Source organism: Zingiber officinale, chromosome 1B, assembly GCF_018446385.1.
Source record: "Zingiber officinale cultivar Zhangliang chromosome 1B, Zo_v1.1, whole genome shotgun sequence".
Lineage (NCBI taxonomy): Eukaryota > Viridiplantae > Streptophyta > Magnoliopsida > Zingiberales > Zingiberaceae > Zingiber > Zingiber officinale.
This window is the reverse complement of record NC_055986.1, coordinates 17,676,368-17,699,550: the sequence shown is the minus strand read 5'-3', so window position 1 is coordinate 17,699,550 and position 23,183 is coordinate 17,676,368. Positions and strand designations below refer to the sequence as shown.

Sequence of the window (23,183 nt, the reverse complement as noted above, 5' to 3'; positions counted from 1 at the left end):
CTTTATTTTCGGATTAAGATTTTTATGCAATGAATTATACTAGTATTAAATAATATTGTTTAATTACTTGATAGTAAATATTTATTTTATATTATTTATACATATCTATGTATTATATTATACGCACAATGCATGTACACGATGCCTAATATAATAATAAAGAATGTGATTAATTTTATGAAATTATCTTGCTTTTATTTGTCATAAGAATATGATTGGTGAAATACCTCGGTAATCAAAACATCTTAATATGTTATCCAAATTGAGCTACGAGGTAATGATATAATAGTTAGACCCTCTAATAGATAATCAAAAATTTAAGGTTCAAATCTCAACTACAATACATTGCAGAGGATTTTCAATACACAAATGCACTTTTCAATGAGATTAATCAATTCAAAACTCCAACCGTCCATAGTCATTTGACGGTCGGCTATAAGTTAACTCTATAATTTATCTCTCTTTATATAATTTGGGATGATTTATAAAAGATATCTAAAATGAACATAATTACTTTTTTTTCTACAATAAGATTAATCAATTCAAATCTTTATTATTTATTGTAAATATAGCACGACCTATTTTATAAAATATAGTTTATTATATTGAATGTGTTTCAAATATAGCCATCGGCAATGAATTGATGATATGATATTTTCTCATATGATCAATTAAGTGTTGGATTTACAAATGTAGAAACCTTACTTATTTGTTGGCATTATTAATTTTGTGATATTTAAAATAAAAAGAATACGACGTGCTATATTTTTTTAAAAAAATAAATTAAAATACATTTTTATGTTTTTAAAAGTTTCAAAAATAATTAAAAGTTGTCCTCTAAAATCATCTTTTAATTATTTCTCCAGTACTATATAATCTAAACAGAAATGGATCGAAGACTCATTTAAAATTGTGAAATTCGAATTTAACTTTTAGATTTATCAAGAACACATTTATTCTTTATTTTATCTCTCCCGTTAATATACTGAATTTCAAAAAATAACACCATTATCTTAAAAAACACCAACACGTGGTGCTCTTCCTTGAATGATAGCATCACAGTAGTATTATTTGATGGGTGGAACAAAATGAAAACCGAATGTAACTTTTCGAAAATCTAAAAGTTAAATCCACCTTTTTTCAAAATTGGGTAACTTTAAATTTGTGGAAAGGTCAATTGTCAATATCTAAAACAGTTGTCGTCACCAGGCCCATTCTCTTGCCCGTGTTTAAAAATAATTAATTTCAATTGGTTAGCTGGATTGCTTTTTGAGCGAGGCTATCTATCCCTGCGAATCCCTGGAAAGGAAAATGATTAGATTCGGAGGGAATCTGCGACTGCGTTGCCAATAGTCGATCGTCTGGCCACAAAAGCCTGAAAATTATGGAGACAATAAGGAGTGCTAGCTTTTCTCCATCTTGCTAGGGAGATATATATGCATGATACCCCTCTGATTTATTGTGTGCGTGGTCACATTTTTATGCAGCAACTCCACTACAAACTGAAACTGGTGCTGTGCACTTTTGATGGTCGAATGGATCTCGAAATGACTCCACTTGGTTCTTCTTCTTCCATATGACAACCTAGCTACATAACTAGTTTTGCATTGTCCATGTGGCGAGAAGCAGCAGGATGCATGATATTGATTAATTACTTCAAGATTCTTCTCCTATATTATATATATATATATATATATATATATATATACTTTTGCAAGAGTTAGGGTTGTTTCTTCAATGCTACCAATTAACTAGATCACTTATAGACAGAGACGTTTAGATCCTTAGCTGACCTACTCAGTGCATGCTGAAGCTAAGAAAAGATCCGAATTGGCAAAAGCCAAGATTTGGCAGTGAACTGTACGTACGTTCAGTGAATCTGCATGCCTACTACTAAGCTACGTGATCTCAGCATCACTCCGACACAATATCAAGAACAAATCAAGGGTTATATACGTGCACTTATATCTGCATGCCTACTACTAAGCTACTAGATTTTCTGCTGGCTTTCTTTCGTTTTACGTGGTTTACAGCCCGCCTTCGTCTGCCGCCCTCAAATGGAAGATTGCATGCCCTAGTTTCGCACGACATTCTTTTTTAATGTTTAAATTAATATTGTTTTTGGGACTTTAATGATTTCTACTTTATAAATTATATTTTTTGTTTTTACTAATTATTCGTTAATTCTGAATATAATTTTTTTTAAAAAATATTGATTGGACAAATAAGTTAGGTTCCTAAAGATAGAGTCGAAGTCAAGAAAGTTGATTGATGTGGCAGTCAATCAAGGCTTGGGGCTAGCACGGTCTTATGGCTCAGCTAAATAGTCCAACCGATTAGACCTTTTGTCTGATTAGATTTCGAATCCCCTGACTCGATGGAATCTCGAGCCATCCTAGTTCAATTCAGAACTAAGCCCTCAATCAGACTCCTTGTCCGAGCGGATGACGAGTCCTCAAGATAGTTATCATTCCTTAGTCAACTTGACCCCATCCGAGAACGAGGTCTGACTAGACTTTATAGGGGACTTGATCGGTTTACCATCAAAGCGTATTAATGGCCATCAACCCAACTATCTAATATTTCTTTTTTGGTGTTTTGAGTAATTGTTATTAGAGAATCAAGGGAATAAACTTTATGCAATCTATACGGCAGAAGATTTACCCTGCAAAGTATAAAAATGTAGGTATATTTGAGGAAAGACTACAATATGTTAGATTGGTTGGTCCTATTTTGAAAATACATTGATATTCTTATAGAAAGAAAATATCAATATATTCCTACAGGCGTAGGTAAGCTTCGCTACCAGAGTACAATGTCCATCATCTTTTTTTTTTTTTTCATTTCTTTCTCCGTCCTTTGTCTGACTTGAATGTTGAAGTGCTTGCACTGGGACTCCTCCCTAACCCTGTTACTAACGTTTTCTTCTTCTATCTCTTCTCTTTAACACGCAGGTTTGATTGCGATATCAGATTCCTCTTGTTCGAAGTCTTCTCACGATCAACCTCGACGCACCACCTTGCCAACGCACTATATTCCCCCATTTTAGATAAGATCTTGTATAGAATATATAATTTACTTTATCAATCAAATTTAAATATATAATTCTTATACTGTTGTTAATTACTAATTTAAATAATATCATTTTAATTAATTCACTACTATTTTTCTTCATGAATCAAGTATTGAACGAATGTTTTCCTTTTGTAGCTCTTTTCACCTATTTGAATGGCGAATTCCTTTAAAATGGGCCTAGCCAATTTCAAAATTTAACTCCGTACAATAATAATTTCAAGCGAGATTGATTTGATCGTTTTAATTTAAAATAAAGAATGATCTCTCTGAGGATATTGTGATATTTGATGATTAAGATTTGAAAAACGTTTTATAATTTTGTTTTTTTTTTTTACTTTTCTCGATTTACTCTTTGATAAAAAAAATCTTTTATACTTATCTAGTTAGATTTTTTTTAAAAAAATTCGATTAATAAATTAAGTAATTCATTTTGATCAAAAGTATAATGCCGAGTTGATCTCTTCTGAAAATTTATTTTATTATTTTATCTTATTCTGCTCAACGACCTAGAAATCAAAGATGGTCCTTATTGAATTAAATATATATTAAAAAATAAGTTGTTGAGAGTCCATCAATAGCTAACATCCAAAAGCTCTTTTGTTCTGTCATTGTGATTTGTGCGCCAATCCAAGCTCATTCAATTGCTCGAGACAAATGAACAAACAACTCCTTTAGTTTAAAATATTTAATTTGAAACTCAATTTTCAAAAAAAAAAAAAAAAAAAAACTTCCATTTTCTTTAATCGAAAAGATAGATATGATTTTGTTTCATCCTCTTTTCATTTGGTACAAAAGATGATTTATTTGTCTTAATGTATTCATTAACTTATCCTTAGATTATTAATAGTAGATTATTAATAGAAGAGATAAATCATGGATTACTATTAACTATTAGTATAAGTAATAATGGAGTCAGCTCGGATGATTTATCCGGATTGATCGTGGACGGTGGGCTACTAGGGGACGATATCTACATTATCTCCTGATCTATTTTTTTTTTCTCTCTTATTTTTTTTTTCATTTCTTCTACATTAAATCTATAGTAAATCAGTTATCGGTTCCAAGACTATAGCCCGAATGATCTTGAACCTGACTTCATCCTTAAATATAAATGGCCAAGGAAAAAATATACTGAGATGCTAAATTTTAATTCCAAAACTTTTTATATGATAATATTCTTTATCTCAATCTCGTCGTACAGAGGGGACAGTATCATCCTCTTCTCGTTCTAGTTAAGAATGCTTTATGAGCTTTCATTTTACAATCAAATAAACATAATAAATAAACTGAATTTATTCACAAATGTCGTATTGATTATTTATATATCCCACCGAGAAACAAGGAGGAGGGGCCCACAGTCCCACCCACGCTTCTCCTCACGTGTGACACACGTGGTCCTTGTACCGCTATAATGACCCCCCTCTCAGTTGCATTTATTTTACTCACTTATTGCGAAGTCCTAATTAATCATCAATTCGCAATTTAATCCTCTCAATTATTCTCACTCACTTATTACCCTTTTTATCATCTTCCTGTCGCCCCTTTGACTTTTATAAAAAGTCAAGCGGCTGGATAGACGAAAGCAATGGAGGTTTTCCGAAAACCCTCCTGGCTTTTGGTCGATTCGAGCGACGCCCCTGATCCTCACCGCCAAACACCGCTCCTTTATCTTTGCATACTGAACCCTTGTATATATACCAGTGTCTTCCTCTCCACTCTTCAGCAAAAAAAAGTCAGCGACGATCGCTGCGCCTTTCTCTATCCTCTCCTTTTTCACCTCATCCCTGCTCTCTTGGTCAACGCCTCCGTGGCTGCTTAGGCGGATCTCGGGCACAGATCTGGGGTTTTTTTGAAGGAAATGGCCGCCGACAACGACTGGGATCTGGGCGCGGTAGTGAGGAGCTGCCGGGCGGCGGCGGCGGCGGCGACGTTGGAGAGGAGAGACTTTGCTTCTTTTCCTCTCTCGGAGGCGCCACTTGAAGTGCGGGAGGAGGCCGAAGGAGCGAAAGGTGGCTCCTTTTTCGGATTCTCGGATCTGTTCAAGCGCAGCGATAGCGGCCAGGAGCTGGAGGAACTCTGCAAGCCCTTTTTGAATAACAGAGTCTGCCAACGGCAACGGCCTGGAACTGGGACGGTGACCGATTCCCATTACTCTGCCTCTGCCGCTTCTGTTTTCGCGGCCGCTGTGGCTGGGCCGCATCAGCCACCCCTGCCGGCGAGGCAACCTCACCGGTCTCTCGTCCAGATGCCTCGAGCCAAGCGCAGGTGAGAGATTCGATAAATCTTGGATATCGCCCTTTTTCTTATTCCGTTCCTGCTCTTTCATTTCGATAAGTGGAAGAAAAGCTTTGGTCTTGAGTCTAAAAATTGAGTTTTGGCTGGGGATTCCATTTCCAGGAGAAACCAGCATAAGAAGGTGGTGTGCCACGTCTCTGCCGCCAGGCTCTCCGACGACGATGTGTGGGCGTGGCGCAAGTACGGACAGAAACCGATCAAGGGTTCTCCTTATCCTCGGTACACACATTTACGTCTCTCTCTCTCTTCTCTCTCTCTGATTATTGTAATCACGGTGCTAACTTCGAACTTGGTTGCTCGATTGTCTCATGGCGCTCGGAAACAGGGGATACTATCGGTGTAGCAGCTCAAAGGGGTGCTTAGCCCGGAAGCAGGTTGAGCGCAGCCGGGCGGACCCTGCCATGTTCATCATCACCTACACCGCAGAGCACAACCACCCTGTCCCTACTCATCGCAACTCCCTCGCCGGAAGCACCCGACACAAGTTCCCTTCCCATACCCCCGTCGCTACCGCCGCAACAGGAGACGCCAGCGTCACCGGATTCCCTCCTCACTCCCAGAATCCCACCAGCAGCCCTCTCTATTCCTCCGCAGCCGGTCTCTCCCCCACCACGCCCCTCACATCCTCCATGGAGGACGAACTCCTTAACCGCCGGCAGGAAGTAAATGACGACGACGACGCAGATGACGAAGAGATGGAAAATGAGGAAGAGATGCTGCTGGTGGAGGACATGGAGGTCATGGGCGAGGACGAGTTGCTCTTCGTGGGTGTTGCGGAAGAAGTCGCTATCCTAGAACCCGGGGAAGCGGCAGCGGAGCTCGTCGATGACGAAATCGGAGTAAGCGAGCACTTCCTTGCGCCTCCATGGTTGTCGAGCAGTAAAAACGCCGCCGCTGCAGCTGGCGGCGGCTGACGCCTCTACATCTCGACGTCGTTTCGTTTGCCAACGGAGTGCAGAGGAAGAGAGTGCGTGAGGCGGCCGCAGGAGGAGGAAACTCAATGGCGGACGGCATCTCGTCCGTCCATTTTTCACTTATCTCACATCTCAGCCGTTACTTCTCCTTTTCCTCCCACTAGTAAAAGTAGAGTACTGAAGTTGGTAAAACTGTAAATTATTCCCTCACCATCCCTGTGGTGTCTCCCTTGTTTATGATAATGTTTAGAGAAAAGAGGAATAGTGGCTCACTTACGGTCAACGCGGATTGTCGTGTGAAGTTGAAACACAACACTGCTCTAGCTGTTGTCTTATTGCTTTGGGAGACTAAAGCTCTAGCTGACTTTGTTTTCTTTTATGCCTTAAGTTTCAAGAGGAATCTCCTCTTATTAAAAAAGCATTACTTGCATTGGATTTTTTAATCGAATTTGATTAAATTAAGCACTTACGTATCCCACTGTCACATTATTTAGTTTCATTTGGCCTTTTTATTATTTATTTATTTATTTTATAATCCTCAGTTGATGGTCGTCTCAATCGATCGATGATCAAAATAAATCCGAAAATACTGATATCGGATGGCCTAACAATTCAACAGATTTATTGTTTCTCATAATTGAATCATAAATATTTGAAAGATTGTCTGTCATTATACCATAGTCCGGGCTCATTTAGCCTTTTTATAACTTGATGAAGTGTCATCGGCAGTGCATGCCACTAAGGTACATGCTGACATCAAATTATCAACTGCCGTCAGCGTTTGGATGCTCATTATGTTGTTTGTCGCATATGAATTCCAGGGACACACATGACAGGTTATTTTATTTTACTATTTTTAGTTTCGTCTGCCGTTCGACCGTCAACCGACGGCGTCAGTTCCATTGATGCTAATTCTTGTAGTAAAAAGTAATTCGTTCATCTTAGCACTTTCGTTAACTCATCCTTAGATCAATACAAAGGAGATAAACTCATGTGACAATACCTCATATTTTAACCATCGCACCATCCCGAGAAAACCCATTGATGCTAATTCCTGCATTAGAGATAAAAGATGATTTACTGATCATGATTGATAAATTACGATAAATTCCATCTAATTAAGTAATAGGATGTATCAAAATAAATTAATTTATAAAATGAATAATACTTTAATTCATAAATTATGGACTAAAAGATTTGTATTTCATATTCACCCTTGATTTTAATCATTCGAGATTATATGATGAATAATTCGTTCATCATTTGTTATAGTTCAAGATTATTCGCCGGACGCTTGATTATTAAAAATAATTCTATAACAAAAAATTATTAATTATTTATTAAATAATTAATTAATACATAAAATTATTTATCGTATAAATTAACTAATAAATAAATAAGGACGCCTCTTACCTACTTCTAATTATTAAGAATAATAAGATAATTAAACAAACTTAATTAGTTATTAAATAATAAATTAATATATGGAAACATTAATAGTTGTAGTTTAATTAGTTATTTACTCTTTTCATATATGGGAGACTGGAATTCGAGCCCTAGCATTAGCAACTTTTTTTTAAACATCTATAAAAAACAATAAAATACAACTATTGCCGGTTCGACAAGTTAATGGACCTCTGAACCTTAATCGGCCTGGTAAGATGCTTAGCCGATAACGGTTCAGGCTTGCAACTCGGGTTAATTGATAGGTTACTTGTTGACTCGGTTACATGCCCATGCCGAGTCTGATTAGACCCGATTAGTGGATAGGTCTAGCTGATAGTTCACTTACTGTACAAAACACTTGCAAGGGATAGTATGTTAGCATAGTTAGTATTTATATTATGGCAAAAGGTGAATGCGTTCACCCCCAATATTCCTGTCATCCCGTTTCAAGGTCAACACGGAGAAGGTAAATCACGGGTAGCTACTAGCCTTTGGAATAGTGACTAGCACAAAAGGGAGACATTTATCTCGGCTTTGCCGAAATTCGAACCTCATACCTTATGGTGACAACACCTTATGCGCTAACCACTAGATCCTATCCGAGAGGACCAGTTGGTATTTACATGTGATCTTATTGTAAGAGGTCATGGGTCAATTCTCAACAAAGGACCACTATATATGTTGGGCGAAATCCCCCGTAATTTATCTCTCTTCCCCATTACATGGGGCAATCTTAAAGGAGTCATCTGAGTGAGGATTATCATCTTTTTGTTGTCCCTTGCAAGGGATTGTATTGCAACTAATTAATAATCCTGCAATTTTTTAATTAACTGGCTTGTCACATGAAAATTAATTAATTGGAATTTTGTTCGATCAAACTTGATGCTAGAGGGGGTGAATAATGTTACGAATTTTAAAATTAGTAGATAGTAAAACAATTAAATTAAGTAGAGTTACATAGTAGAAGTAAAAATTACTTGTTGGTGCGGGAAGCATCCGACGATCGAATCAGTATTTTGATAATGACAAAGGATTCAAAGTTAAGGTTATGTTGTGATCTAACAAGTTTGAATGAGCTTGCAGGAAAGTCCTAAGTGTACTTAAGCAAAAGTCCTAACTGAGGTTAGGTAGGTGGAAAACCCTAGGGGTGGTAACCCTAGGTCATAACGGGCGGTAACCCTATGCGGAAAGTCTTGGCGAGTCAAGGGCTTCATGCAAAAGTCCTAGGGGATGGTAACCCTAGGTGAAAAGTTCTGGTGTCGCGAACCAGGTGGAAGACTGGACGGGTCGGGGAGCGGGCGTCCAGTAGAAAGTCTGGAAGCATCAAGCGCCGAGCAAAAGTCCAGTCGATCTGGAGGATCGCACTGGCAACAGGTAACTCTCCTGAGAGGAGTAGGTGAGGACGCGTTCCCTGTAGAGGGAACAGTAGGCGTCGGGTCGACCTAGGGTTTCCGGTTGGAAATCCGAAGTCAGACCCAGGATAGTCCAGAGACTATCAATATTTTATATTTACTGTGTCTATTATGTGCTAACTTTGTTTTGCTCCTCAAAGTTTCATTAATGTTAAAATATCTTTAAAAATTCTATTTTACAATCAGAACATCTATATTGAAATTAAAAATACTTATTTTCTCTCCTAAATTATCCTAAAATCACTTTCCAAACGCTATGATTTGATTAAATTATTCGACATAAATTTGATCATGTGATTAAGGTAACGATGAATAAAATATAATTTAATATTATTTGTTTTAATTTAGATAATGTAATAAAAATTTAGGTGAATGAAGATTTGATAAAATTTTAGAGAAATTTTTGTTCAAAGGCATAAATTGGAGGATAATTTTAGGATAATTTTGTTATTAACCCTAGAATCACGTGAAACCTCAAACTTCTGAGGTAATTATATTTTAGATTATATATCTCATTTGTTTACGCGATGAACATGTTCCATTATCTGAAAATCATTCATTACTTAAATAAACATGTTTAAATAGCATAACCTCATATAGATAAATTGTTGGTGCAACATCCCTCAGGTCAAGGTTGACCTGGTTGACCAAGCTGAGTCTTGGTTTGAGTTTAGATGTTTGACAATAAGAATTTGATTGAGGAAGAGTCAAGTAGGTTAAGGTTGACCGGATGCTTGACTGGGAAGTCCTAACTGGGATGTTAGGTAGAAAGGAAGTCCTAGTGAGTGAAGCCAGGCAGAAGGAAAGTCCTAGTGAGTGAAGCTAGGCAGAAGGAAAACCCTAGTGAGTGAAGCCAGGTGAAAGACCTAGTGAGTGAAGCTAGGCAGATGGAAAACCCTAGTGAGTGAAGCTAGGTGAAAGTCCTGGTGAGTGAAGCCAGGTGAAAGACCTAGTGAATGAAGCTAGGCAGATGGAAAACCCTAGTGAGTGAAGCTAGGTGAAAGTCCTGGTGAGTGAAGCCAGGCAAGGGAAAATCCAGATGGATCAAGGATGATCGGACATCTGGTGTTGGGAAGTCCAAGTAGGTCAAAGGATTGACTGGATACTTGGCACGAGGAAATACAGATAGGTCAAAGGGATTGACCAGACATCTGATGGAAGTCCAAGTAGGTCAAGGGAGTGACCAGATACTTGGCATGAATAGAAAAGTCCAAGTGGGTCAAAGGGATTGACCAGACACTTGGTGGGAAGTCCTAGCAGGTCAAAGGAGTGACCAGATGCTAGGCATGATGTACCAACAGGTCAAGGTTGACCGGATGTTGGTTTGAGAGGCTTGGAACTTGGTTTTGGGCAAAAACCAAGTGTTGGATCGATCAGTGGATCGATCCAGGCCTTTTCTAGCGAACAGAGAGCCTCTGGATCGATCCGTGGATCGATCCAGATGTCTCAATCGATCAGTGAATCGATCGGGACGATGCTGCTTCGCGCGATAAGCGCTGGATCGATCCGTGGATCGATCCAGGCGTTTTTCCAAGAGCACAGAGGCGCTCTGGATCGATCCGTGGATCGATCCAAAACCTCCCCGATCGATTGGGAACATTCGAATCAATCGGGATCCGACAGTTGCGTCGGGTTTATAGCCGCAGGCGAACGTTGTCTTCGGCATCTCTTCGCAGATTCACTTCAGATCTCTCGCCAACTCCTCCACAGCGCTCTCAAAGATCAGATCGCCAGTTCTTGAAGGATCTTGGAAGCTTTCCAAGTCAAGAGGCGGATCAAAGGCAAGAAGAGAAGCTAGGGTTAGGGTTTTCTGTACTCATTGTAAGCTTTGCGCTTGTATTTTGTTTCCCTTTCCTTTCTTCTTGTACTGAGAGTCTTGTAGGGCTTCTCCACCCTCGGTAGTTACCGAAAAGGAGTGTTTTCATAGTGGAGGGTGCGTGCGTGGTGTGGATCCTTGGACTAGTCACCTCTTGTGAGGTGGATACCAAGTAAACCAACTGTGTTAGCGTTGTGTGATTGTTTCTTTGTATTTCCGCTGCACATCTTTGAAGAAACAAGCACCGCCGAGCACCGAGCGAACGCGACGAGCTATTCACCCCCCCCCCCTCTAGCTACTTTTGGTCCTAACAAGTGGTATCAGAGCGAGGCCGCTCTTCACCGGAATCATCGCCGGAAGGGTCAAGCATAACAAGAAAAGCTAGAGGGTGAAGAAGTTGGAGCAAATTCTTCAAGTTCAAGACTTTATCAAGCTCAACTTCAAGATGCAATTCCAAGATGGGCTTGGATTTGACACAAGGGTGGCTCCACCATACACTTCCACGAGTTTCTATTCTTGGAAATCAAGAATCGAAAATTTCCTTATGATGGAGATAGAGCAATGCTTTGCTCTAATGGAAGGCTTCGAGACTCCAAGAAATTCAAAGGGCAAAGTTCTCAAGAGGAGCAAGTGGAGCCAAGAGCAAGTCCAAAGGTGCGAGGCCAATGACAAAGTGACCAAGCTCTTGGTCAATTTATTGCCAAGCACCATCCTTTGCAAAATTGGAGAATTTGAAGATGCAAAGGAACTATGGAGCAAATTGGCCAAGCTTCATGAAGAGATCCCTTCCACTGTACAAGAGCAAGAAGAATCCAGAGAGGGTGACTCTTTGGAGCAAGACCAAGAGGAGGACTCCGAGGTTGAGAGATGCTCAACCTCCGAAGAAGAGGAAATCCAAGAAGCTTCATCCTCAAGGGAATGCACCGAAGGGAACAAGGAGGGAGCATACTCCTTGTTTCATATTCAAGATGATGAAGGCTCCACCTCTAGGATTGAGGGGGAGCAATCCTTGGTGACGCCGGATCAAGAAGAAGGAGAAGCTTCTACATCCGGATCGAGAGAAGAAGAGGAGGAAGAAGCAACTACCTCTACAAGTCAAGAAAAATCAAATGGAGGAGAATCAAGGTCCGATCAAGAGGAAGCTTCTACCTCCGGATCCAAAGGAAAAGATGTCACCCCTACACACAAAGGTATAAATGTTTCAATTAAAAATAAAAATCATATAATATGTTTTGAGTGTAGGGAAAATGGACACTACAAGAGCAAGTGTCCTAAATTGGCCAAGAAGAAGGGCCAAGTGGCACAAAAGGGCAAGGAGAAGCCAAAGGAGACCACCCTCGGGACAAAGAAGAGCAAGGAGCACATTGTGTGCTTCTCTTGCAATCAAAAGGGGCATTACCGAAGTCAATGCCCTAAGGGGAAGAAGGTGGTCAAGGCTCATGGAGGAAGCTCTAGTCAAGGGGGAGCCTTTAAGGTAAAAAAGAAGGTAACATTCATTGAGCCTACCCCTTTACATTATGGTAAAAAGCATGATAGTTCTAAGTTTTATCATTTTAATGTAATTTACCATAAGAATAGGAAGCATGAGGGCTTTAAGGAAAAGCATGTGACCTTACATGCCAAGACTACTACACCTAAGGTTAGGGATGTAGGTAAAAATCTAGGCAATAATTCTAAGGATTTTAGATACAAGCCTAGAAACAAAAATGCTCATGGATCAAGACCTAAGGACTTAATGATAGAAAATCAAGTCTTGAGGTCAAGACTTGATAAAGTGGAAAAGACCCTAAAAAGGATGAAAAATATCCTATTAGGGCAAAATGAGCATAACTTAGGGTTAGAAAAATCAAAGCCATCCAATAGCAATAGAGGTTTGCGATACAAACCAAAGGCTAAGAAGGATGTGCCTAGTTATCATAGCGTTCCATATAGTTATGGAACAAACCCTAGGTCTAGTGGGCAAGTCAAAAATACTAAGGAGGTCATCCCTAAGAGTGTTTTTGCAATAAATGTGACTAAGGCTTCTAAGAAGTTTAAGAAAGTCACAAACAAGGTCACAAGGGAGGCTATCCCTAGAGTTGACCTAGAAAATGTGACCAAGGCTTCTAAGAAGCCCAACAAGGTCACTAGGAAGGTATCTAGGGAAGTTATCCCTAGTGAGTACCTAGAGCATCCAAGGAGCACCAATAGGTGTTGGGTTCCTAGGAGCATTTTCTCTACCCCATAAATGGGTTAGAGAGTGTCAACTCCAATTAGAAGGGTAGTTAACCCAACTTTGAGAAAATTGACACTCAAGGAGCATTTTCAAGGTTTTGTTAACCTTTGAAAATGAAATGGAATTATTATTTACTCCTTGAAAGAGTAAAATGTGCCTAATAGTGGAAGAATTGATCTTAATCTTAAATGGCACATATTGGGAAATTCATAAGAACTACCAAGTTGGGATTTTGGTATGTTCTTAGGAAATTTAAGGCAATCCGGGCCTTAATTTAAAAGTGCTACTCTTGTGGAAAAATGAAATATGCCAACATTTGAGGATATGCTTACTTTCAATTGGCATACATTAATCAAGGGAATTAGAAATGCCAATTTAGGCTTTGGCATTTTCTTGAAGCACTTTAGGGCAATCTAGGTTTAAGTTGTAAGTTTAGCTAAGACTTTAAGGATACTTAGATAGTTAATCTAGGTATACTTTATTTATGCTAAATCTTGCCATGATTGTTTGCCCATCATATGCCATGACATCATGTCTATTTTTGCATTCATGTTTTATTATGCAAAATCCAAAAATACCATGTCATGACATTCATACATCATGTAGTAATAGGATATTTTCTTTTGAAAATTATTTTCTTTTGATGTATGCCATAACATAATCATGCATTAAGTTTAATTCCTTGTAATTACGGACGAATGGCATTTAACAACAATTATTGACAAGTGACATCCTAGGTGGATGTCTAATATCTCTAGAATGCCTAGATAGATATGCATGATCCTTAGATTAGGGCAAAACCAAAATCTCACATCTCACAAGGACTATAAGGTGACTTGTACGTGTTTTAGTGTACATTAGATACAAGTGAGATGTTAGGTAGATGAACAAAACTCAAGATGTTGATTTAGTGCATTCTTTTGAGTTTTAGGTTCATCAAAACACATAGTTATGTGTTTTCCCATCATTGGGAAAGCTAATGTACAAGTCATGTGCATTATGCCCAAGGAACATGATGGGATATTGGTTTTGAAAATGTTTTTAAAATATTTTTGGAAAACCTTGGTGAAGGCTATCTTTTGATAGTAATCACCATTGAATAGTTAGACACAAACTTGAAGAAAACACTAAAGTTTTTGTAAGTTTTCAAGTTTGTGTCAATCTTTGAAAATATGATGTATTTTCATAGAAAGCTATTTTTCCATGATTAAGTATGCCCTAAATAATGTCTACACGAAATTTCATGATTTTTGGATTTTTGTAGAATTTTCTAGGGGTTTCTGAAGTTGACTGAAATGGAATTTCAGCAACTATCAGAGCTCCGATCGATCCATGGATCGATTGGAGTGCCCGAATCGATCCGTGGATCGATTCAGAAGGCAAGTCTCCCGCGAGCAGAAGCTCGCTGGATCGATCAGCCGATCGATCCAGGTAGTCTGAATCGATCAGTTGATCGATTCAGAAAGGTTCAATCGATTGGAACCCAACTCCAATCGATCCAAGGTGCTGATTTTAGCTAGGAAGGCCTGATTTCAGCATTTTGAACCTGTTTTAGTCTACGTAACCATTCTAAACCCCTCAATACACATTTATGTACATAAAAAGGGTGTTTTCGTGTTGAAAACAAGGATAGATTGGTTAAGGAAGGCTAAGTTGAAGTTTAGGTTGAGGTTTGTTTCAAACTTTGAACATTTGAACCTCAAAACTTCTAAATTTGGGTTTCCTAAAGGTTTAGGGATTCCAAGTTATTGTTGGTGCAATGACAGAAGTTACCACCATGTCTTTAGGGGGAGGGACTCTTTAAAGACATGAAAAATTATTTTTCATGAACCTTGGAAGGTGGTTAACCTTCTTTAAAGAAAATGCTCATGGATGAGCTTTTGAACTTGAAATTGGGAGTGGATATCCTCATTATTTCAAATGGGAACTCAAGTGGTTAGAAAATGCTCAAGGTTGGGTATTTGTCTACATTGAGGGAGAAGTTAAGGATAAATGAAGGGTATGAGACCTTCTTTATCGTGTTGATCACAACGAGTGATGTTGTGAACAACGATGAGCAACTCTTCAGGGGGAGAGTCGTCAACAAATGGATTTGTTGATGTGTATCCAAAATTGGGGCATGAGTTGATGTATGCCCAAAGATGGGTTGATGTGTGCCAATAGGGGGAGAATGAAAGGACCTGTGAATGAGTGTAAGTTAGGCTTTCATTACCTAGAGGGAGTGTGCCCTCTTAGGGGGAGAATGAAGAGCTTAATTTATATGTTCATTACCTAGTGGCATGAAGATTGAGGCTATAGGATTAGCCAACTTACATGTGGTATTGTAAGTGTTATTGTGGTATTGTCAAACATCAAAAGGGGGAGATTGTTGGTGCAACATCCCTCAGGTCAAGGTTGACCTGGTTGACCAAGCTGAGTCTTGGTTTGAGTTTAGATGTTTGACAATAAGAATTTGATTGAGGAAGAGTCAAGTAGGTCAAGGTTGACCGGATGCTTGACTGGGAAGTCCTAACTGGGATGTTAGGTAGAAAGGAAGTCCTAGTGAGTGAAGCCAGGCAGAAGGAAAGTCCTAGTGAGTGAAGCTAGGCAGAAGGAAAACCCTAGTGAGTGAAGCCAGGTGAAAAACCTAGTGAGTGAAGCTAGGCAGATGGAAAACCCTAGTGAGTGAAGCTAGGTGAAAGTCCTGGTGAGTGAAGCCAGGTGAAAGACCTAGTGAGTGAAGCTAGGCAGATGGAAAACCCTAGTGAGTGAAGCTAGGTGAAAGTCCTGGTGAGTGAAGCCAGGCAAGGGAAAATCCAGATGGATCAAGGATGATCGGACATCTGGTGTTGGGAAGTCCAAGTAGGTCAAAGGATTGACTGGATACTTGGCACGAGGAAATACAGATAGGTCAAAGGGATTGACCAAACATCTGATGGAAGTCCAAGTAGGTCAAGGGAGTGACCAGATACTTGGCATGAATAGAAAAGTCCAAGTGAGTCAAAGGGATTGACCAGACACTTGGTGGGAAGTCCTAGCAGGTCAAAGGAGTGACCAGATGCTAGACATGATGTAGCAACAGGTCAAGGTTGACCGGATGTTGGTTTGAGAGGCTTGGAACTTGGTTTTGGGCAAAAACCAAGTGTTGGATCGATCAGTGGATCGATCCAGGCCTTTTCTAGCGAACAGAGAGCCTCTGGATCGATCCGTGGATCGATCCAGATGTCTCAATCGATCAGTGAATCGATCGGGACGATGCTACTTCGCGCGATAAGCGCTGGATCGATCCGTGGATCGATCCAGCCATTTTTCCAAGAGCACAGAGGCGCTCTGGATCGATCCAAAGCCTCCCCGATCGATTGGGAACATTCGAATCGATCGGGATCCGACAGTTGCGTCGGGTTTATAGCCGCAGGCGAACGTATTCTTCGGCATCTCTTCGCAGATTCACTTCAGATCTCTCGCCAACTCCTCCACAGCGCTCTCAAAGATCAGATCGCCAGTTCTTGAAGGATCTTGGAAGCTTTCCAAGTCAAGAGGCGGATCAAAGGCAAGAAGAGAAGCTAGGGTTAGGGTTTTATGTACTCATTGTAAGCTTTGCGCTTGTATTTTGTTTCCCTTTCCTTTCTTCTTGTACTGAGAGTCTTGTAGGGCTTCTCCGCCCTCGGTAGTTACCGAAAAGGAGTGTTTTCATAGTGGAGGGTGCGTGCGTGGTGTGGATCCTTGGACTAGTCACCTCTTGTGAGGTGGATACCAAGTAAACCAACCGTGTTAGCGTTGTGTGATTGTTTCTTTGTATTTCCGCTGCACATCTTTGAAGAAACAAGCACCGCCGAGCACCGAGCGAACGCGACGAGCTATTCACCCCCCCTTAGCTACTTTTGGTCCTAACATAAATAAGATTATCAATAATAATATTCAATAAACATGTCCTATATTTGGGACCGTGAAGAACTTAAATCTAAGGTTTTACAAACAAACATCATTTTACACTAAGCAAAACAAGATCTAGCATAAAAATAATGAAATTGATGATTCGTGTTTTATCCTACCTCACCTGATCTCTTGCCTCCGCCATTCGAGCATATTACGAATGATTTCATGCATCAGAGTCTGTTTGGCCATCCCCGTCTAGATGGTCCAAATGTGCATATTACCACTTTCTCCTCCCTTGAATTATCTGTCAGGGACAATGCCTTATTCAAAATAGTTATTAACTATCTTTTGTCTATCATCTCCCGTGCCTTAGCCATCATCAGACCCTCTCACATGTTTTTGTTATACATCATGCGACACCAACATTGCTTTGAACATCTTTCACTGCATCATCCATTTCACTCAGCTTATGCAATAGACAGTTCATATGCCTTTTGGCAATATCATTACCGATTGGTTAGAGTCCATGCATATAAATATATCCCGAGGGAAGCTAGAGCATATGACAGTTTCATATTCCCGAATCTCTGCATGGTCCTTCACTAAGACTGGTATTGAGGCTGGGTCAGATGGCGTATGATGGATTGACCAACGTGCCCTTGGTGAGGGATCGCGAGATCGACCTCATGGGGTAGGACAAACGCTAGCTCCGAAAGCTGCTGATTCTAAGGAGGATGTTAAGGCACTTGCTTCTCTTGGTCCCGTTGTGCCTGCTCAGATTCAGACACTTGCAGAGACCATGGACACTCGCTTTGAGGAGCTGTCCATGGCTATTGCTGAGATGTGCACCAAGGTTGCCACTTTACGGATGAACGTTGATTCTTTGACCGAACTAGTGTGATCTTGGATATCAGGTCACTCTCCTCAGCCTCCTCCTCTAGAAGGTGATGTGCCACTTGCTTTTGATGCTTCCAGAAGTCCTGCTACTCCTGCTGATGCTATTGATCCTCCTGAGGACGACATGGTTGAGTTTACTGTTTCATTATGACTTATAGTGTCTCCTTCCTGTATGGATAGTTTTTTGTCTGACTCATAGTCTATGGTGTGCATCTTAGATACTATTTCGGGTGTTGTATCTATGATATGTTAGCTTGTTGGACATATGTTTTGTGGCGTTAGTGTTTTTAGTTTTGTTATCATAGTGTTTTGGTTTACATGATACGTGGGGGACATACCCTATTATTAAGAAGGTTAAGGACCGAATTCTTGACAAGCAAAGCCCTTGCGGGTCAGAAGGCTGGATGTAAGGCAAGAAAGTCCAAGGAACATGCGTTCATCTGGCCTGAGGTATTTATTAAAAGAAATATGTGTTAATCCACTTGCTATTAATAAGGAAACCAGCAATCGATTTACCAATCGATTGAGACACATAGCTGTGAAACAGAGTATTCTTGGATCGATCAGCCGATCGATTGGAGGAAAACCAATCGATCGGTAGATCAATTGACCAAGCTTCTGCGCGAAGCACAAAACGCTCTTGGATCGATCAGCCTATCAATTGGAGCAAACCAATCGATTGGCCGATCCATTGATGTAGTTTCTGCGCGAAGCACAGAACGCTCCTGGATCGATCAGTTGATCGATTGGAGTAAACCAATTGATCGACCGATCGATTGATGAAGCTATTGCACAAAGCACAGAACGCTCCTAGATCGATTAGCCAATCGATTGGAGCAAACCAATTGATCGGCCGATCGATTGATGTAGTTTCTGCGCGAAGCACAGAACACTCCTGGATTGATCAGCCGATTGATTGGAGTAAACCAATCGATCAGCCGATTGATTGATGAAACTTCTGCACGAAGCACAGACTGATCCTGGATCGATCAGCCGATCAATTGGAGGTATCGAATCGATCGGCCGATCGATTCATGAAGATTGTGTTGTCATACCGTATCAAGTTTTAACCTAAAATCGATTAACCATTTTAATTGTTATTACTTTGTTTAATTTTATTTAAAATATTAATTTTAATAAAAATAAAAATAAAACTTTACCCAAAATTTCACGTTCCCCCTATATCTCCCTCCCCCTCTTCTTACTCCCGCTATTTCCTTCCGATTCTACCAAAGTGTGTTCGTTGCTACTGCTGTGTCCTGTGTCGTCAATCGCTTCGACAGATTCATCCCATCGCTGACGAGCCTCCGACCTCTGCCTCCTTCCAGTTACACAACTAGGAGAACCTTCGTCTCTTCCCAGGTACGTAGCTAGCATAACCTCCTCCTCCTGCTTCAAGGTACACTATTTGACCTAGCTATCATCGTCGATTCCTTCCATCACTGTTTCCAAGTTTTTATTTATTTTATTGCTTATTGATTTTGGAAGCCTTCTACAGAGGATTTGACCTATTTCTAATTCTTATATGTTGTTAGGGTTTTTAGGTCTTGCTTCATGTGCTTTACAAGAGTCGGTGATTTCCTGATGCATATAAGTATACTTATTGTTATTTTTTTTTTGTTCTGGATGACCTGTAACCAACTTTATTCCTCCCATTCTCAATCCTGCATTTAGATGGTTTTAGTATTGTGATCTTACTTTGATGAGATAACTGTGCATGCTTCAGATCTTGAAGATGCTTTGCAAATAAAGAGTTGGAATCTTGGAGAAGTTCCAGAAAAAGATCCCGGCTTGAATATGAAATTCCAAATGCACCATTGAGTTCTTTAGATTTGTGAAACAATTCAATGGGTGAATTCACTGGATAATATAGTTAGCCACAGTTATGATATCATGTTTAGGGCAAGAAATAAATGGAAGGATGTATATTATTTTATATGAAGCATATCAATAGTCATGAATTTATATCTCTAATTTATAGTAAATAATATGTGACAGACTTTTAAAAGAACTCCATGTTGGTAGAATAAAAAGGGAGTGGTTAAAATTCTTATTTGAGTTGGTCGAGCATGATTTACCTTCTAGATTGCTTATCTTTTTTTAGCAAAAAATGATGGATAAAATGTGATTATTATGCTTGAACACTCTATGACAGTTTTAAGGCTTCCAAGTGTCAAAAAGTTTGCAAGATAGCTTATTGTCTGTGGCATGGTCATGAATGGCAATCAAAATGCAGTTCTCAAATCTGTCATGTTATTGATCAATGCTTCCAAGTGTCTGTAGTTTACTGTATGTGACATGCTTTTTGAACTATTACTACTTACGAATTTGTCATGTTATTGTGTTCACAAATAAAATTATGAATGCAGTTCTCATTGTACACTTCAAAGTTCATTCATATTTCTATATCGTGTTATATAGGTAACTTTCGAAACTAGCAAACAAAAGAATGTGAAAGCTAATCCAAAATAGCCAAAGATGAACTAAGAGAGAAGAATCAAGTAACATAGGAGCTGATGATGAAAATGAATCACAATACGCAACATCTCATTCACCATTAGAGATACAAAATGAGGAGGTTAATGAGTAAGGTGAAAAGTATTTTTGGATATGAACAGTAAATTATTTTTACAACACTAAGTGCAAATTACTTTTTTTTTCAGTTGAAAATGAGGTGATGTCTTCATCCCAAAGTCAGCAAAGAAAACGTGGCAAGACTATCATGAGAGATATTCATGCATTACATCTCGATCATGTGCTCGTAGTTGAATTCAATGAAAGGGGACAACCTTACGGTAATATACAATTGACGCTTGTAAATTGTATTGGGACTATTGTACGGAATGAACTTGTGTTTGTTAGGACCTTCGGATGCGGCTAGAGAGGGGGGGTGTGAATAGCCAACCCCAAATTCTCGTTTCTTCCTACAATTTGAGTTAGCGCAGCGGAAATAAAGAGTAGAAACGAAAATGGAGAAGATCAAACCTCAAACGCAACGATATAACGAGGTTCGGAGATGATACTCCTACTCCTCGGTGTGTCCGTAAGGTGGACGAATCCTATCAATCCGTCGGTGGATGAGACCCCGGAAAACCGGCTAATAAGAACTCCTTCTGGGTAGAGAAATCTCGCCACAATCTCTTTTGCAACAGCAATAAAGGAGTACAAGAAATAAAGCAAGAAACAATGGATAATATGAATGTAAATACACTCTACCAAGTTTGCTTGCCTTCTTCTTGTCGACTTGAGTCCGTTGATGAAGCAGCAACTTCACGGATGATGCCAACAGCAGCTGATCAACCAGTCGAGGGAAGCTCACACGAAGCTTCAGCAAAGAGAAGCTCAGCAAATCTCAAATCGCAGTAAGGAGGAAGAGCAAGAACCGTTCCTGTAGAGGCCCTCGACCTCGATATATATCCTGCACCTGCTGCACCTGTGAAGAAGACAAAGAGCAACACAGAAATCTAGCTGTTGTGTCGCAACGGCTAGGCCTGGACCGATCATGCTCCACCCTGATCGGTCTGTGGACCGATCAGATAACCTACAGCGAACCACTGTTTGGTTACTGATCGGTCACCAGACCGATCAGATAAACCTGAGTATCACTGGATCGGTCACCAGACCGATCCAATGCCTTAGAGCTTCGCAGCCCTAAATCCTAAAGCCTTCCCGGTCTAGAGAACGAGCTACCGAGCCCTCTCTGACCTAATCTGGAGAAACGAGCTACCGAGCCCTCTTCGACTTCATCTGCTCCAGAGAACGAGCTACCGAGCCCTCTCTGACCTAGTTCGGAGAACTAGCTACCGAGCCCTCTCCGACTTCATCCGGTCCAGAGAACGAGCTACCGAGCCCTCTCTGACCTAGTCCGGAGAACGAGCTACCGAGCCCTCTCCGACTTCATCCGGTCCAGAGAACGAGCTACCGAGCCCTCTCTGACCTAGTCCGGAGAACGAGCTACCGAGCCCTCTCCAACTCTGTCTGGTCAAGAGAACGAGCTCCCGAGCCCTCTCTGACCTAGTCCGGAGAACTAGCTGCCGAGCCCTCTCCGACTTCGTCTGGTCCAGAGAACGAGCTCCCGAGCCCTCTCTGACCTAGTCCGGAGAACTAGCTGCCGAGCCCTCTCCGACTTCCCATGCCAAGCTTCCATACTTGGACTTCTCCCGTGCCAAGCTCCTGCTTGGACTTTTCCGTGCCAAGTCTCCATACTTGGACTTTTCCTGTGCCAAGCTCCCTGCTTGGACTTTTCCGTGCCAAGTCTCCATACTTGGACTTTTCCCCGTGCCAAGCTCCCTGCTTGGACTTTTCCGTGCCAAGTCTCCATACTTGGACTTTTCCCGTGCCAAGTCTCCATACTTGGACTTTACCGAATCAAGTCAACTCAAGTCGGGTCAACCAGGTCAACCTTGACCGAAGGTTGCACCCACAATCTCCCAAGTTTGTATTCTTGTCAAACATCAAGATACAACTTTTCTATTCTCGTCAAACATCAAAATACAACTCGAGTCAAGTCAACTCGAGTCGGGTCAACCAGGTCAACCTTGACCTAAGGTTGCACCAACAGTGTTGCCCCTACACTTTTTAGATTGGAGAAAAATACTGACAAATCGCTTGAATGATGCATGGAAACTTGTTATCGTAAGTTTACAAGTGTTTAGCTTCAATTTTAAAATTAAAGCATGAACATATTTCATTTTATGTTTATAGGAACGTTTCTATATCCCCAATCACCATAGAAGAGTTATAATGCAAATGATGGGGGACGCATGGAGACGGTGGAGGACTGAAGTGAAAGTTACATCTTATGATTCAAATACTCTACTAGAAGAACTTGTTGCAATACAACCCATTTCTCATGGATTGACACCTCAAACTTGGGAAGTTTTATGTAACTATTGGAAGTCTACTGAGGTATAACTAGTATGAATTATTTTTGACATAAGTTTATAAATGTTATAATTTCATTATAAATTTTTGTTCCAGAAAACTTCAAAAATCAATAGAGAAAATGCAAACAAAAAGAAAGGGACTCATGCACAGGGACACTAATATTTCATCATTGGAATATAAATTTGTAAGAATCAAAATTATTTCTTTTCTTCCTTACAAATAGTTTCTCACGGTTCATTTATTGTTTTACACTTTAATGCTCTTATCCTTGAAGTTCCAAGGTTTTATGAGATTCTAAATATAGATTACAAGCAATGTATTAGTTAGCTTTTGATGGAATGTGTAAATTAGCAATATAAGTTGTTGCACAT

At 40.1% G+C, this 23,183-nt stretch overlaps 1 protein-coding gene across 1 annotated transcript; it reads left to right on the top strand.

The window, feature by feature from the left end:
- Positions 1 to 4,802: 4,802 nt before the first annotated feature.
- On the top strand, positions 4,803 to 6,567 carry LOC122051779 (WRKY transcription factor 22-like). The gene is made up of 3 exons (XM_042613064.1): positions 4,803 to 5,340; positions 5,473 to 5,589; positions 5,696 to 6,567. The coding sequence occupies exons 1-3, from the start codon at positions 4,934 to 4,936 to the stop codon at positions 6,282 to 6,284; spliced, it is 1,113 nt and encodes a 370-aa protein (XP_042468998.1). The 5' UTR covers positions 4,803 to 4,933; the 3' UTR covers positions 6,285 to 6,567.
- Positions 6,568 to 23,183: the final 16,616 nt, after the last annotated feature.

What these genes read in the sequence shown, in the direction of transcription:
- LOC122051779 (XM_042613064.1), top strand. Translation starts at nt 4,934, where the DNA reads ATGGCCGCCGACAACGACTGGGATCTGGGCGCGGTAGTGAGGAGCTGC. An exon ending in ATGCCTCGAGCCAAGCGCAG is followed by an intron (nt 5,341 to 5,472) that starts GTGAGAGATTCG and finishes TTCCATTTCCAG; the next exon opens with GAGAAACCAGCATAAGAAGG. An exon ending in AAGGGTTCTCCTTATCCTCG is followed by an intron (nt 5,590 to 5,695) that starts GTACACACATTT and finishes GCTCGGAAACAG; the next exon opens with GGGATACTATCGGTGTAGCA.